This window comes from Dendrobates tinctorius, unplaced genomic scaffold, assembly GCF_039654945.1.
Source record: "Dendrobates tinctorius isolate UK_male_01 unplaced genomic scaffold, ASM3965494v1 ptg000034l, whole genome shotgun sequence".
In the NCBI taxonomy this organism is placed as follows: Eukaryota; Metazoa; Chordata; class Amphibia; order Anura; family Dendrobatidae; genus Dendrobates; species Dendrobates tinctorius.
In genome coordinates this window covers 9536325-9552037 of record NW_027361702.1, presented here as the reverse complement: position 1 = coordinate 9552037, position 15713 = coordinate 9536325, and the positions used below count along the sequence as shown (strand labels likewise).

The following is a 15713-nucleotide window of genomic DNA, read 5'->3' as shown; positions in this document are numbered from 1 at the left end:
ACGTACACATGCACTGTGAGCTGTGAGGTCTTATATAGACAGGTGTGTGCCTTTACAAATCAAGTCCTATCAGTTTCATTAAACACGGCTGGACTCCAATGAAGGAGAAGAACCATCTCAAGGAGGATCACAAGGAAATGGACAGCATGTGGCTTAAATATGAGTGTCTGAGTAAAGGGTCTGAATACTTATGACCATGTGATATTTCAGTTTTTCTTTTTTAGTAAATTTGCAAAAATTTCTACATTTCTGTTTTTTTTTTTCAGTCAAGATGAGGTGCAGAGTGTACACCAATGATAAAAAAGTGAACTTTTTGAATTTACCAAATGGCTGCAATGAAAGAGTGAAAAATGTAAAGGGGTCTGAATACTTTCATTACCCACTGTATAAAGAAAATCGTAGTCTCCTATGAAGCCCAGCCACAATCTAGTCTTCACAGAGGTGCGACTGCCATGGTAACCCATCGGTATCCCGCAATTGCGTCATGAGGGAAGGCAATTTGCACGTGAAAAGGCTTGTCCATTTGGACCACTCACTTTAAGTGCCACGGTCAGTGATTGCAGGGTGTGATTCAGGATCAGCTCCTGAGCATGCATCATATACAGAGATACAGAGCAGGATATTGGAAATACCAGGTTGTCCAGTGTCAGGAAGTGGTTAAACACTCTCCTTAGACTTTAATGGGCATTTTTTATCTGAGGCTCATGTTGTAGTTTTGAAATATTTCAAAACAAAAAAAAACATGACCATATGAGCAGCCCTGTTACTTTAAATTAGAACCATAATTCATATCGCAGAAAACATCTAAAATTTTACAAATACACTCATCTGAAAGAGGACTTTATTTTTTCCTTCTTTTTATATCATTCTCATTATTATTATTTATCATTATAACATTCTCGGCTCTGACTCAGAAAACTACATTTGTGGATGCAGCCGACAGCTGCAGAATTTATCAGAGCAGAATTTACCAGAACCATCACATCTGCTAGTTGTGGACCTGACTAGCTGTGTCATCCTGATAGAGTACGGGTGCCGCAGATATTTACAGTTGTTTGTAAAAGTATTCACCCCTTTGGCATTTTTAATGTTTTGCTACCTCACAACCTGGAATTTCTGTTTTTTTAGGGTTTGCATCAGTTCATGCCAACAACTGTGAACATTTGTTTTTCTTTTTATTGTGAAAGAAACAACAAATAGGACAAAACAACTGAAAACTTCAGTGTGCATAACTTTTCACCCCTCTAAAGTCAGTACTTTGTAGAACCTACTTTTGCAGCAATGACAGCTATAAGTCACTGTGGATAAGTCTCTATGAGCTTTGCACATATTTCCACAAGGCAAAACTGCTCTAAGTTAGATGGTTTTATTTGGTGAACAGCAATGTTCAAGTCTGAAATCAGATTCTCCATTGTATTAAAGTCTGGGCTTTGACTCGACCACTCCAAAACATTTACAGATTTCCTCTTAAACCACTTGCTTTATTGCTTTAGCAGTATGCTTTGGGTCTTTGTCTTGTTGGATGGTGAACCTCCGTCCCAGTTTCAAATCACTGAGAGACTGAAACAGGTTTTGCTCAAGAATATCCCTGTATTTCGCACCATCCATCTTCCCTTCGACTAGGACTATTTTCCCTGTCCCTGCTGCTGAAAAACATGCCCACAGTGAAACATGGTGGTGTTCTTAAGATGATGAGTTGTGTTGGTTTAGTGCCAGACATAGCGTTTACCATGGTGTATAAAAAGTTCAAATTTGGTCTCATCTGACCACAGCAACTTCCTCCATACATTTGGGGAGGCTCTGACATGTCTTTTGGCAAACTCAAAACGAGCCTTACAGTTTGGAGATAATTAAAGGCTTTTTCTGCCCACTCTTCCATAAAGGCCACCTCTATGGAGTGTATGGCTTAATGTGGTCATGTGGACAGGGTTACCTTTGGTCTTTCTGCTGTCTCTCTGATTAATGACCTCCTTGCCTGGGCTGACAGTTTGGGTGGACGGCCCTCTTTGGCAGGTTTGTTGTGGTACCATGCTCTTTCCATTTGATAATGGGTTTGGTGGTGCTCCGTGTGATCATCAGAGATTGGGATATTTTTTATAACCCAACCCTTGACTTGTACTTCTCAACAACTTTGTCCCTGACTTGTTTGTGTGGTGCCCCTGAGGCTCAGTCGCCACAGAGGTACTGCAACTTCTCCTAAGGTGTGGTGCCCCACCATTCAGGTAAGTTGGGGACTCCTGACCACGCTCCAACACTCGCACCCCACACAATAGAGTAGTTCAGCAAAACCACATTGCGGCTCCTTGCTTAGAGAGAGGCAGAGCACCTTTGGTGGTTCCCTGCTTGGAACACTAGACATGCTGGGAGGTGGGTGGAGTTCAGAATATATATACAAGAGCGGGACAGTTCCAGGATTGAGGTGAGTAGTTCAGTTGAGTTCCGAGGTGGAGTAGGAGAGAGGAAGCCACTCGGGAGGAGTGGGGATCTCTGGAAGACGGATGGAGGAAGGAGTGCTGCAGCTGCCTCAGTGATCTGAGCCAGCTGGCACGGGAAAGGAAAGAAGGAGAAGGACGTTGAACTGGAGCCTGAGCTTCCATAGGAGAGAAAGACAAGTACGGAACGTAGTAGTAAAAGGGAACACAGAGGACATGGGTTAGAGGAAGAACCCTGCCTAGAAGATCTAAGCGCAAGGCCGGGGCCTGGTCTCCGAGGTTGTATGGACACCAATGGTTCTGCAGCAGACACCGGTGGAGTAGTGGGCTGTAAATGCACTACTCCCATCTAAGACTTGAGAGCACAACAGTAACACGGATAGAGAGCCGGGACTTAGGAGTAGAGAGTCCCCGAAGCAGGCTACAGCTGTCTGCCATGCAAGTAGAGTTCTTGGGAACATCTGTCCGGAGGAACTCCAGTGTAACACAGTACTAGGAGATCTTCACATTTAAAGGCGCTATAGAGGAGACGTTCAGGAAAGGCACATAAGTTGGCGGAGTGTGGAAGAGAGCATTCCATCTTGCCTGGAGGTTGACTGAATCCCTGACCCGGAGGACATGGCACAGAAGCGGGCACTACAGACTGTGAGTAAAGCTTTGGAACTACATGCCCTGGTGTCCTCCATTCCTTCCTGCGTCCGTCCGCCTGGCACTGCTACGTCCCCTGCGCCGGACACTACACCATCTAAGTGTCTCCACATCTACACTGCCCTGGGGCAACAGCCCTGTCTGTGGAGGGCTATACCATCCTTGCTGCACCACACCATCTGTCCCAGAGTATCTGTCTGCAGCGTCGGCTTAACACCTCCCTTGCCGAACACCACAGGTGGCGTCACGAACTATTCATTCAAACCATTCACATCTTCCTATTACTTGGGCGCCCAGGGCCACGGACCGGGTCACCACTGCTGTGACACATCCCACTGATACCAGCCCGGTACCGAGTACCCCACAGCCCTGGGAGGGCGACCCATTTGGAGATCTCCTTGGTCTTCATGGTATTGTTTGGAGATCTCCTTGGACTTCATTGTGTTGTTAGAGATCCCCTTGGTCTTCATTGTGTTGTTTTGAGATTTCCTTGGTCTTCATGGTGTTGTTTGGAGATCTCCTTGGTCTTCATGGTGTTGTTTGGAGATCTCCTTGGTCTTCATGGTGGTGTTTGGAGACCTCCTTGGTCTTCATGGTGTTGTTTGCTGATCTCCTTGGTCTCCCTGGTGTTTGGTTAGTGGTATCTCTTGTTAATGGCGTTGCAGCCTCTGTGGCCTTTCAGAAAAGGTAACGTGTATATACTGACAGAGATGTAACACTTAGATTGCACACAGGTGGACGTCCTGTCACTAAGCATCTGTCTTATGATTTTGGATTACAAAAATATATAGGTTGTAATGTAACAAAATAGGTAAATTTTTTTGCATTACAAAAATCACATTAGAATAAAAATTAATGATTTTAGGTTTAAGCTACCTTTAACGCTTTGTCAGGGGATTTATAAATAAACCTCAATTTTTTTTTGCATTTCTGTGTTTACTTCGATTTTGCATAACTGTCGTTTCTATTTTTTCTAGCCAAGTATAGATGACAGCAAGTCTTCCTGCACTTCACAGATGGACTCGGAGAGCAAGTGTATGACGGATGATAAGAGGGGAACGCCAGATACTGAAGCTGCAGGTAAAATACAAGAGTGTAGACAAAAATGAGGGCAAACAGAAGGCGTGATGACTTCACAGAATCTGAGGATGTTCAATTAATATATATTGTACATGAATTGTAACATATTATCACATTTCTCTATTGGTATGATTGAAAATTTGATTTTTTGGGGGTATATTTGACTTATTACTTAACTTTTATAAACTCATTATGGAGAGAAAGGGTCAAAATCAAATTTTATAACATTGTTTTTTATGTTTTACATTTTAGGCTATTCACCATGCTGCACAAAAAAGTGTTTAACTTTAGGCTGGTTGTAATGCATGGACCAGCCTTAGGTCTGCTGTCCCACATTTGTAAGCCTTATACAGCTACGTCCAGAAATATTTGGACAGTGACACGTTTTATTATTTTACGTCTTACGTCCAGAAATATTTGGACACTGACACGTTTTATTATTTTACGTCTTTATCCAAACATTTTCAAGATCCAGTTTTATTATCAATCTTGGCTTAAGGTGCCGACTCACAGTTTTGATTTGTGGGTAGTCACATCTGTTACGGATCTGCAACACAGGACTAGGATAGAAGGGGGAAAACTGACCCTGCACTATGTCTAGGCTGATACCCTACGATGGAGTGGGCGACCCATTCCTTGTGAATAGACCCATCGACGATCCTAGGTTAATCTCAATTGAAGACCTATAGATGGGGGAAGGTGGTCCCTGAAAGATCTAAGGACTGGGCAAAAAACGGGTGACCTCCTAATATATAGCACAGAGAAGGCTGCAGAAACCAACGGAATACAGAAACAAAGACTAGCGGAACCAGAGGTCCCAGCAATGTACAAATTACACACACAGAAGGCAAAGCACCAAGCCAGAACTCAAGTGGATTAACACTGTTGTCCAGCAAGGACTGGGAGGCAGGTGCTGGGTAATATAGAGTGATACAATCATCTGACCTAAGACAAACCCAGCACCAGAGGAAAAAGACCAGCAACCAGAACACCTCCAGAAAATGGCGGATAGTCACAAACTGAGCAGATTCTAACAACATCCTAATCAGAGTAAGGGTTTAGGAATCACAGTCTCTTTAATATGTAGCTGCCTCTTTTTAAAGGGACCAAAATTAATTGAACAATTATCCTCAAAGCTCTCTAATGGGCTGCATGAGCTTTTCCCTTATTATTCCATCATCAGTTAAGCAGTGAAAAGGTCTGGAGCTGATTCCAGGCGTGGTATGCCGTGAACCCACAACATTCAGTGAAAGCAGCGCGCAGTAGAAGAGAAGCGGACCATCATTAGGCTGGAAACAAAAGAAGAAATCCATCAGAGATATCACAAATGTTAGGAGTGGCCAAATCAATAGTTTGGTACATTCTGAAAAAAAAGAGTTCTCACAGGTGATCTTGGGAACAGAAAAAGGCAACATCCACCCAAGTCTAGACACTCACCAGGAACTCGGTGTCTCAGTATCTAAGTCTACCATAAAGAGAAGACTTTCTGAGAGTTTCACTGAGGGTTCATCTCAAGTTGCGAACCATTAATAAATCTTAAAATAGAAAAGTCAGATTAGACTTTGTCCAAAAAAATGTTAAACAGTCCCCCATTTCCATAAAAGCAAAACTAAGTGCAACCTGTACCAGAATGATGAGAAATAAACAGTCTGGAGAAGGCTTGGAATGGTTCCTGATCCTCGGCACAGCACATCCTCTGTAACACATGGTGGAGGCGGTGTGATGGCACGGGCAAGCATGGCTTACAATGGTGCAGGGTCACAAGGGTTTATTGATGATGTGACTTGGGTGTACAGGGTGATACTTTCTGCTCAGATTCAACCAAATGCAGCACGGTTGATTTTATGACGCTTCATAGGACAGATAGACAATCACCCAAAACATCCTGCGAAAGAAAGAAATAGAATATCCTGCAATGGCCGAGTCATCACCAGATGTCATCAAGCTGCTTTTCACAGGCTGAAGACAAAACTGAAAACAGAAAGACCCACAAATAAGGAACAACTGAAGTTACTGCGGTAAAGGTGGCAAAGACTCACACAGGAGGACTCCAGCGATGATGACGTCCATGGCCTCCAGACTTCAGGCCGTCATTGCTGCAAAGGATTCTCTACAAAGGGTTAAAAATGCACATTTTATTTGTGGGAAAGTTAATTTGTCCAATTACTTCTGAGCCCCTGAAATGAGGAGGATCTGCAGAAAAATGGCTGCAATTCTAAACGTTTCACAGGAGATTTCTGTTTAACCCCTTTAATTAAACCTGAAAAGTCTCCATGTAAATTATATCTCAGTTGTTTCATCTTTGATCAAAAATATCGGCCTGCAAAGCTGAAATCACCAAGATCCTGGCACTGGCAAAATATTTCTGGACCTACCTGTATATAGCTATGAGACTGTCAAGTTTGGGTCTGTAGCCCGAGAGACATTGATGCGTGAAGTCGGCCTTAGCTTACCGTATTTTTCGGAGTATAAGACGCACCGGACCATAAGACGCACCCCAATTTTCAGAAGGAAAATAGGGAAAAAAATAATAATGTGTCAAATGGGGGTCCGTCTTACAGTCCGAATTCAGCTTACCTGGGAAGGGATCCGGCACAGGTGGAGGAGTGGTCACAGGGGTCATTCAGTGGTCCAGGTTCGTGTGGTGGCGACTCTGTGCTCGGGCAGGTTGGTTGTGCTGGAGCAGCTGGGCTGTACTGGGGCAGCTGGGCTGTGCTGGGGCAGGTGGGCTGTGCTGGGGCAGCTGTGTTGGGGCTGGGGCAGCTGTGCAGGGGCAGCTGGGCTGTGCTGGGGCAGCTGGGCTGTGCTGGGGCACCTGTGCTGGGGCAGCTGTGCTGTGCTGGGGCTGGAGCAGGTGGGCTCTGTGGGGTGAGGGTGGCGGCTCTCTGTGCTCCGATGCAGGGGCGGTGGCTCCGCCGGGATTTCCTCCAAGCCCAAAGGCCCCCGCACATCCCTCGCTGGCCGCCGCCATGTTGCGGTGGCCTCCGGGAACATGGACGCCGAGAAGATGGCCGCCGGTCCGGGGACGGCGCATGCGCAGGTTCAGATCTCGTCCCGAGATCTCGGGGGACGAGATTCAAATCTTGGCAACGAGATCTCGTCCCCCGAGATCTCGGGACGAGATCTGAACCTGCGCATGCGCCGTCCCCGGACCGGCGGCCATCTTCCCGGCGTCCATGTTCCCGGAGGCCACGGCAACATGGCGGCGGCCAGCAAGGGATGTGCGGGGGCCTCCGGGCTTGGAGGAAATGCCGGCGGAGCCACCACCCCTGCTCCGGAGCACAGAGAGCCGCTACCTCTGCACCGAAGCACAGCACGCTGCCACCACCGCACTACAGAGCCCCGCGGCACCCGCACCAGCCTCCGGAGGTTAGTGTATTTCGACCATAAGATGCACCCCCCACTTTCCCCAAAAATTTTTTGGGGAAAAAGTGCGTCTTATGGTCCGAAAAATACGGTAGTTTTGTTTGTGTTTCTACATTTGCACAAGAAAATCATTGTAAAAAAAACAAACAAAATCAGTTTGATGTTACAGAACGTTGTAAGGGCTTGTCGTTATCTGTCATTTTTATTGGTATCATTTTGGAATATGTAACAACTAGTTTGGCCCGTGCGAAATTTTCACACATTGGTCGTCGGGGGCACAGGCAATTTCAGAAAAAGCAACCTGGTCAAATGTAAATGTATTTCATGAGCTGATGAACAATTTTTTTTTAATCCAGACTATCAGTGTTAAGTTATGGTCACACGGTCAGTATTTTACCTCCATTATTTGTAGCCATAACAAAGAGAAGAACAATCAGAGGAAAAGTCTAATAGAAACACGTCACCACTTCTGTATATATCACCCACTCCTGGTTTTGGCTTCAAATACTGATGTAAAAATACTGAGCGTGTGAACGTGGCCTTATATTCATAGGAGGTCGTTAAAGATGTCCGACCTGGAGGACATTGTTAGGCCTCCGGTTGCGGTAGGGAACCATCAGTCCTTTGTGATTGCATTGCCAGGCTGCTGCAAGTGGCTCAGTAAGTGACACATAGCTGGAATCAGGGTCTCCGTCTCTACATTATGCTGTTCTCAGATTAGGTGGCAAAAACCTCATGTAAGATTCTCATTTAAGGAATGGGTGATTTTTCATTTTTGTGGTTTCCAGCAGCCGTAACTTTTTTGTTTCCATGGACATAGCTTTACAGACATACAGCTTGTTTTTTCGTTTTAGTATGAGGTGTTGTTTTAAAGGACATCATTTATTTTATCATACAATGTAATGAAAAATTCCAAGTGTGGTGGAAAAAAAATGCAATTTTTAGGATGGATTTTTCTTTACTGCGTTCTGTGCTGTGCACTATGACCTGGCCGCTTGATTCCCATGGTCAGTATCAGCAATACCAAACTCGTATAGGTATCATCATATCTTAGTGGTTAAAAAAAATTCAGAAATTTAGAAAAAAAAAATATTATGAGATCTGTAACTTTTTTTTCTTTTTCCATCGATGGACCTGTGTGATGGCATCAAACGGACATTTTTATCGATACCATTTTTTGGGGTCAACTCAACGTTTTGATGGATTTTATTACATTTTTTCAGGAAAATTGCAGCAACTGAAAAAAACAAAAACCAAAAACGAATGCCGATGTTTCAATGGTATTCTTTATTTCTGTGTTCTCCGTGTGAGATAGTTTTACATTTTATTAGTTTTGGCGGGCAATACCAAATATGATATATATTTTGTTTGCTGTTTGTGGATACATGGGATGATTTAAAATTTATGTTTTTTAATATTTTTGTTTTGTAATCAAAATTTATTAAGCATTAATGAAAGTGAAAATATATATATAAATATATAGGTTCAGAAGCGTACAAGGGTCGATTTAGGAAAAAGCTCCTACTGCTAGTATATCAGAGCAGTAGAAAGTAGCAGGCACGTATGTAATAAACAGCTAAGGTCTGAAGCTGCGGACCGCCATGCCATGGAAACAGAGGGTGGGGGAAAACACGCGGTGGAATATTGGATTTTTTACAGGTTCGGTGTTAGCCATGCAATGAAATAGGTTGACCTAGTAGATTTGTGGAGTAGTGGAGAAGGTCCTCCGGAGAACCAAGAGTGGTACTGGGGGAACGCTCGCCTCTATAGAGTGGGGTTGATTGAGAAAAGAAATCAGAGTAGGTTACATTATCTATCTTGTCTTCCATGTGTTGTGAAGTCATGGCTAGGAGGATGTATCGTACCTAAAAAATATATATTTTTTTAATCACTTTAATAAAGCTGGGAAAGATAAATAACTATGTAATTTACGGCATTAGTTTGACCTCAAAGCCAAGTCTAGTTTTCTGCTGCTTTAGGCAAAAATTAGTACAGAGTCGCCCCACCCCCCAAAAATAAATAAAAGTCATTAGTAAGAAATCCACACTCAAAAAAATCTCAAATTGTCCCAATAAATATATGTTATATACAGCTACCACAGACAGTCTTAGTGGTAGCCACTCCGTTTCCCAGATCCCAGGACTTGCCCCGGCCTTCACCCTTCAAATCCCAGGAATCTGGACTTACACAGTTGTCCCAGGGTTAGGGCTGTGGGCTAGGCAGCTGGCTGGTGGTGCAGGCTGGCAGGTGCAGCCGGGACAGAATCGGGAGGGCAGGCAAAGTACAAAATCCCAGAAGGCAGAAGAATAATAAATGGGCTGAGGGAAGAACAAGACACCTAAAGATAAAACAGGAGATGATCAGGAGTTTGAGGAGCAGAAAAACCAGAGGAAGAACTGGTGTTCATTAGTGATGAGCAAGTATATTGGTTACTCGAGAATTTCCGAGCATGCTCGGGTGATCTCTGAGTATTTGGATGTCCTCAGAGATTTAGTTTCTGTCGCAGTAGCTGCATGATTTGCGGCTGCTAGACAGCCTGAATACATGTGGGGATTCCCAAACAAACAGGCAGTCCTCACATGTATTCAGGCCGTCTAGCAGCCGCAAATCATGCAGCTATGGCAACAGAAACTAAATCTCCGAAAACTTCCAAATTCCTCGGAGACCACCGAGCATGCTCGGGAAATCTCAAGTAACGAGTATACTCGCTCATCACTAGTCTTCATACTTATAGTCCCAGGAATCTGGACTTACACAGTTGTCCCTTGGTTAGGACTATTAAATAGGAATTGGATGCTGGCTGGTGGTGCAGGCTGGCAGACCTAGTCAGGTCAGCGGGTCAGAATCAGGCAAAGTACAAAATCAGATCACAGAAGAATGTCACGGATTTGTGCTCAGCCCCATAGATTATAATGGGTGTACTTGTGTAAGTGTCTCCAGTACGTGTTAAAAGTGTCACCCCATGTACTGGACACACTGACATGTGAAGGGGGCCTAAGAGACAAAGGTCAGTTTGTCCTGTAGTGATAATCTTATGCTGATAAAACACTGATTGTATTAAATCAGCAAAACACAGCCCAATAAGTGACACATCACTGGAATCAGGATCTCTGTTCCTACATCATGCTGCTCTCGGATTACATAATGAAAACCTGCAGACAGATTCCCTTTAACACTTCTATTTTTTAAAGCATTCTGAATTTGCAAAGGTTAAGGCTGGCATGGAAAAAATGTTGCAGCATCTCTTGTGGTAATCAGCTGGTGAGTTTTGGGGGAGGGGGTCACCTTTTAGTGTACTTTTTAGTAGACATAATAGAGCATATGGACAAGGGCTGTCTGTGAGAACCTTCTGTTAAACACACGGCATTTAAAAAATCTCTGTGTATTTCTCACATAACCTTCATGAAGACATTTAGAGGCCCACACAATCACATTTCTGTATGATTCTCTCTAGACGACATGGACAGTGGAACTAGGGAGGTCAGCTTACATCTGGAGGACATCATGGAAAAACTAAGGAACGCTTTCCCAAACACAAAAGATAAGGAATTATGCGGTATGTCAATTTGTACAAAAATGTTCTATTAATACAGTTGTTTCATCAAGCCTTGTATCTCATTTGTATCTTGTCTGTATTAATTATCGTAACCCTTTTTTTTCTATTTGCTATTTTCATGACATAGGGACTGTTCAGTGGGGGTGTAATCGCCAAAACCCCCACCAATGCTTTCAGTCGTGACTTTTGCATGACAGTGAGAGTCATGAAACTTGTCACTTTTATGTACCCAAATTATTAATTGATATTTTAACTGTGCAGCAGTGACATCAAAGTTGCATATTGTGTTTGATTAATGTATTCATACAAAATGTATTCTGAACTGGGGGCTCCACAGCCAGACTCATTGCTATCAGAAGAACTCTTTTTAAAGGGGATTTCCAGTACTAGGACAACCTCTTCTTGATCAAAATGTTTGGCCCCCATAAAATCATAAAGCCTATACTCACCTCCCATGTTGGCGCCGGTCCTGCGGTCTAGACACTCGCTCTCCCAATGCTCTTGTGTGATGTGAGACGTGACCCAATCAGTGCTGGCATCAGTGTCTCCGCCTTCAGAAAAATAAAACATGAAGAGGAAGTCCGGGCTGGATCTGATCTCGGACTTCCTCTTCATGCGCAAGTCGACAGGAGGCGGGGACAGTGACGCCAGCGCTGATTGGTCAACAACACACTGGAAAAAAAGTACACACACCCCCACCATAGCTTAGAGCAGACTTTCTCCTTTGTGAGACATATAATGAATGACAGACAGCCTTAACTGACTGCAGAACCATTACAAATTTTGTGAGCACAGCAGACCTGTGTGCTATTACTTACACCTCCTGGCTGTGATTCCTCTCCATCTACCAGACTGCTAGATAAAAGCTCAAAGGTGTCAGCAACGACACACTTGTCTGCTGTTGTAATAGATCTGCAGTAAGATCAGGCTGTGTGTTATTATATTAAAAACACATGTGACATGCACACATATGAACAAGTCGGTAGGACACTGTTCATACCACCCACTGACTCAAACACAGAGAGCACAGAATGACAATTGTGCAGAAATATCCTGCAGTAAAACATATACCAGTAATCAGCAAGTGCTGATAAAAAGATGATAACAAATATAGGGTAGTCGATACGGTTTTTTTTTTGCAAAAAAATGTATACCAAAAGCTGCTCCACCACGTCAAGGTAACTCCTATTGAAGCAGTCCCTATCTAATGTATTTAAAACCTGAACATGTGAACAGTGTCTAAATGAACAAGATGAAGACAGGCGCTTCCTGGTATGGGCACGTGGTGTAAGCCAGCTCTTTATGTGCATGTTACACAAGAGAGGGGTGAGGTCTCTCAAATCATGCATAGGCACGGAAAAAACTGGATTAAAAACACATGTGACATGCACACATATGAACAAGTCGGTAGGACACTGTTCATACCACCCTCTGACTCAAACACAAACAGAGAGCACAGAATGACAATTATGCAGAAATATTCTGCAGTAAAACATATACCAGTAATCAGCAAGTGCTGATAAAAAGATGATAACAAATACAGGGTATTTAGTCGATACTTTTTTTGCAAAAAAATGTATACCAAGCTGCTCCACTGCGTCAAGGTAACCCCTATTGAAGCAGTCCCTATTGAGTCAGGAAGCGCCTGTCTTCATCCTGTTCATTTAGACACTGTTCACATGTTCAGGTTTTAAATACATTAGATAGGGACTGCTTCAATAGGGTTTACCTTGACGCGGTGGAGCAGCTTGGTATACTTTTTTTTGCAAAAAAATTATCGACTAAATACCCTGTATTTGTTATCATCTTTTTATCAGCACTTGCTGATTACTGGTATATGTTTTACTGCAGGATATTTCTGCACAATTGTCATTCTGTGCTGTTTGTGTGTTATTATATGCCTCACACACAGGAGTAGCCTGTTCTGAGCTCTGTTGGGGCATTTTCTTTTTCCTGTGTTGCTGCCTGCTTATGATTGGTCAGTGCCATACAGGGGCAAGAAGTACACGCCACCAGTGAAAAACTCTCTCTATTTGGACTCAATGAAAGTTAGCTCAGCTGCCAAACACTTTGATTGCTAATATCTCCACATTTTATTCTGCTCTGCATTCACGATTACATTCTGTGTCCAGTTGAATGTGAAAAATATGGTTAAAGGTCCTCTTTAAAACGAGAATGAGAAATTCTTACTTGCTTTTTTTATGCCGTAGGTGGCGACACTACAAACCAGGAATCTCCAACTCTGCCTTCGTGATACTGGATTCTCTTTTTACACATCCTGCAAAAAGTATTAATTGGCATCACAAAAATTAACTTTGAAGAAGCAATATTTGCACTTCACGGCCAATCAAAGATGCATCAAGAATTAAAGACTGACAGTTTTTATATTGAAAGTGATGATTTGTTACATTCATTCTTCAGAAGTAGCTGTAGACAAGAGGAAAAAGTCTTAGATTTACTTTTTCTTTTCTAGTTTGGTAATTCTCTGACCCAGCACTTTATTGTTGGATTTGACATTCGCCATGCACCTCAAACAAAGCGCCAGTAACACAGAGCAGTTACAGTTTAGGCCAAGTATGTGGTGGGATGAAGTGGGCCAAAAGCTAACAAATTGGCAAACATATTTTGAAATGTTTCAACACCAGCGTTGAACATGGCACAAATATTTCTTCCCTTTTATTCCAATTAATTTGTACCAAAACCTCCCCTCAAAAAACTATATAAGAAATCAGGCATGTCTATAATAACTAAGGCCAAATTCACACATGTATATGTCACGGTCCAAGTGCCGACCATGGGTCTCCTGCATCCAACTCAATAGCCTCCAAGAGACGCACAGTCAGTACTTGGGACTGTGATATAAGTTGGTCTGAATTCGACCTAAAAGTGTGCGAAATAAGGACCTTCTGGTTAATAAGTCTTTTCAAGACACTAGTGGCAAGCTTTTTCTAGGCTGGGCCGCATTCAGACAGCCATATGAAAAATCGAGTTAGTCACATTATCAAATTGCAGATGTCATTGTCAGTGTGCTACACAGCATACTACAATTTTTTTTTACAGACAATGAAAAGTTGTTAATGGCTAATAAATTGCTCAGTAGCACAGATGAACCATCAGAGCACGCTAACCTACATGAGTTGATAATTTTACATAGTTATCTAATCTATTCTAGAGCTTTTGTTAAAGTAGTTTTTGAAACGTCAGAATATAATGCTCGGCATTTGCTTACAACTTGCAGGACATATTGCTTTTGTTCTTCATCTTTTGTCAGAAGGTCGTTAAAGTCGGTTACTTCCTACCTCTTTTAATTTTTCTTTCCTAACTTTTGGATTTACAACCCTAGCGTGCTCTGATGGTTCATCTGTGCTACTGAGCAATTTATTAGCCATTAACAACTTTTCATTGTCTGTAATGGTGGGATCAAAAAACGATAATCCCACCAACTCTGCATTCAAATACCACAAATGGTTCGAAAATTTGGTCAGGGCTATTTCTGCAATGTTGTTGTCACATTCTTTATAGTCTAACAGACTATGCAAAATACCTAAATCTTAAAATACCTCAATTTGGATTTTTTCAAACTTTGAGCGACGAGCGGCACGGGTTAACGTCGTTTGATCGAGCTCAAATTTTGGCTCTCTCAATATCTGGAAAGGGGAATCGTTTTGTGGGGTCCAGACGGACAAAATTCCGACATCGATTTTTTGCGGTCACCCTAGTGCACACTTGCACATTGTTAGTTAGTCGGTCTTCTGCCCATGTGTGTGCCAATACGCACAAGGTTAATAAACAAAACATTTGTCTGAACACGTCCTTAGGCTAGTTTCACACTAGCGTTCTCGGGTGCAGGCCGCCGCTAAGCTCCACTCCCGGCCGTGCCCCCTTTAGTCAGCTCCTCCTATGATCGCATGACGCTGCATGCGATCAGTGTACCCTATATTTAGCGCTGGGTATGCTGGTCATGCGCTGGTATGATTTTGCTGGCGCTGCGCCCAGTGCACAAAAGTGCAACACAGCGTGCTTTTGTGCGCTGGGCGCAGCGCCAGCAAAATTATACCAGCGCATGACCAGTGTACCCAACGCTAACTATAGGGTACACTGATCGCATGTAGCGTCATGCGATCATAGGAGGAGCTGACTGGAGGGGGCGTGGCCGGGGCGGAGCTTAGTGGCGGGCCCTGCACTGCACCCGAGAACGCTAGTGTGAAACTAGCCTTACTGGATGCATTTGACGAGCGCAAAAGAATATAGCTTGAGTAGGAGGCAAAATTCTCAAACATTCAACGCTTAAAGAGTCGTCTTACTGCTTACACATGAAAATAAGCAACTTTGTAATATATTTTCTCTAAGAAATCTGCTTCTTCTGATTTTTTATTTTCAATTCCTGGGTAAAATCTGTATTCAGTGACGATTATTACATTATTGAGGTAGAATCTGTAGCAACTGCCATCTCCTATGTTGAGGACCGGGGGGAGGAGCTGGAGTCAGAGCTCCTCCCACCACACCACTCCCATCTACATAGAATGAAAATGAATGATCAGTCCTGGTGGAGAAAGAAGCGGATTTCTCTGATAAGATATATTACAAAGTTACTTATTGTCATGTGTTCTGCTGATTTAAGAAATAAAAAT

The 15713-nt window shown here is 43.2% G+C and overlaps 1 protein-coding gene across 3 annotated transcripts in view; it reads left to right on the top strand.

Annotated features, from left to right (window-relative positions):
• DRP2 (dystrophin related protein 2) overlaps positions 1-13479 on the top strand; it is a 227894-nt gene extending 214415 nt beyond the window's left edge. For all 3 annotated transcript variants that reach the window (XM_073573086.1, XM_073573085.1, XM_073573087.1), the window contains 3 exons: positions 4058-4160; positions 10981-11082; positions 13293-13479. In XM_073573086.1, the coding sequence (XP_073429187.1) occupies positions 4058-4160; positions 10981-11082; positions 13293-13336 (249 nt within the window). In that variant the 3' untranslated portion in view covers positions 13337-13479. The remainder of the gene's footprint in view (positions 1-4057; positions 4161-10980; positions 11083-13292) is intronic.
• The last annotated feature ends 2234 nt before the right edge of the window (positions 13480-15713 follow it).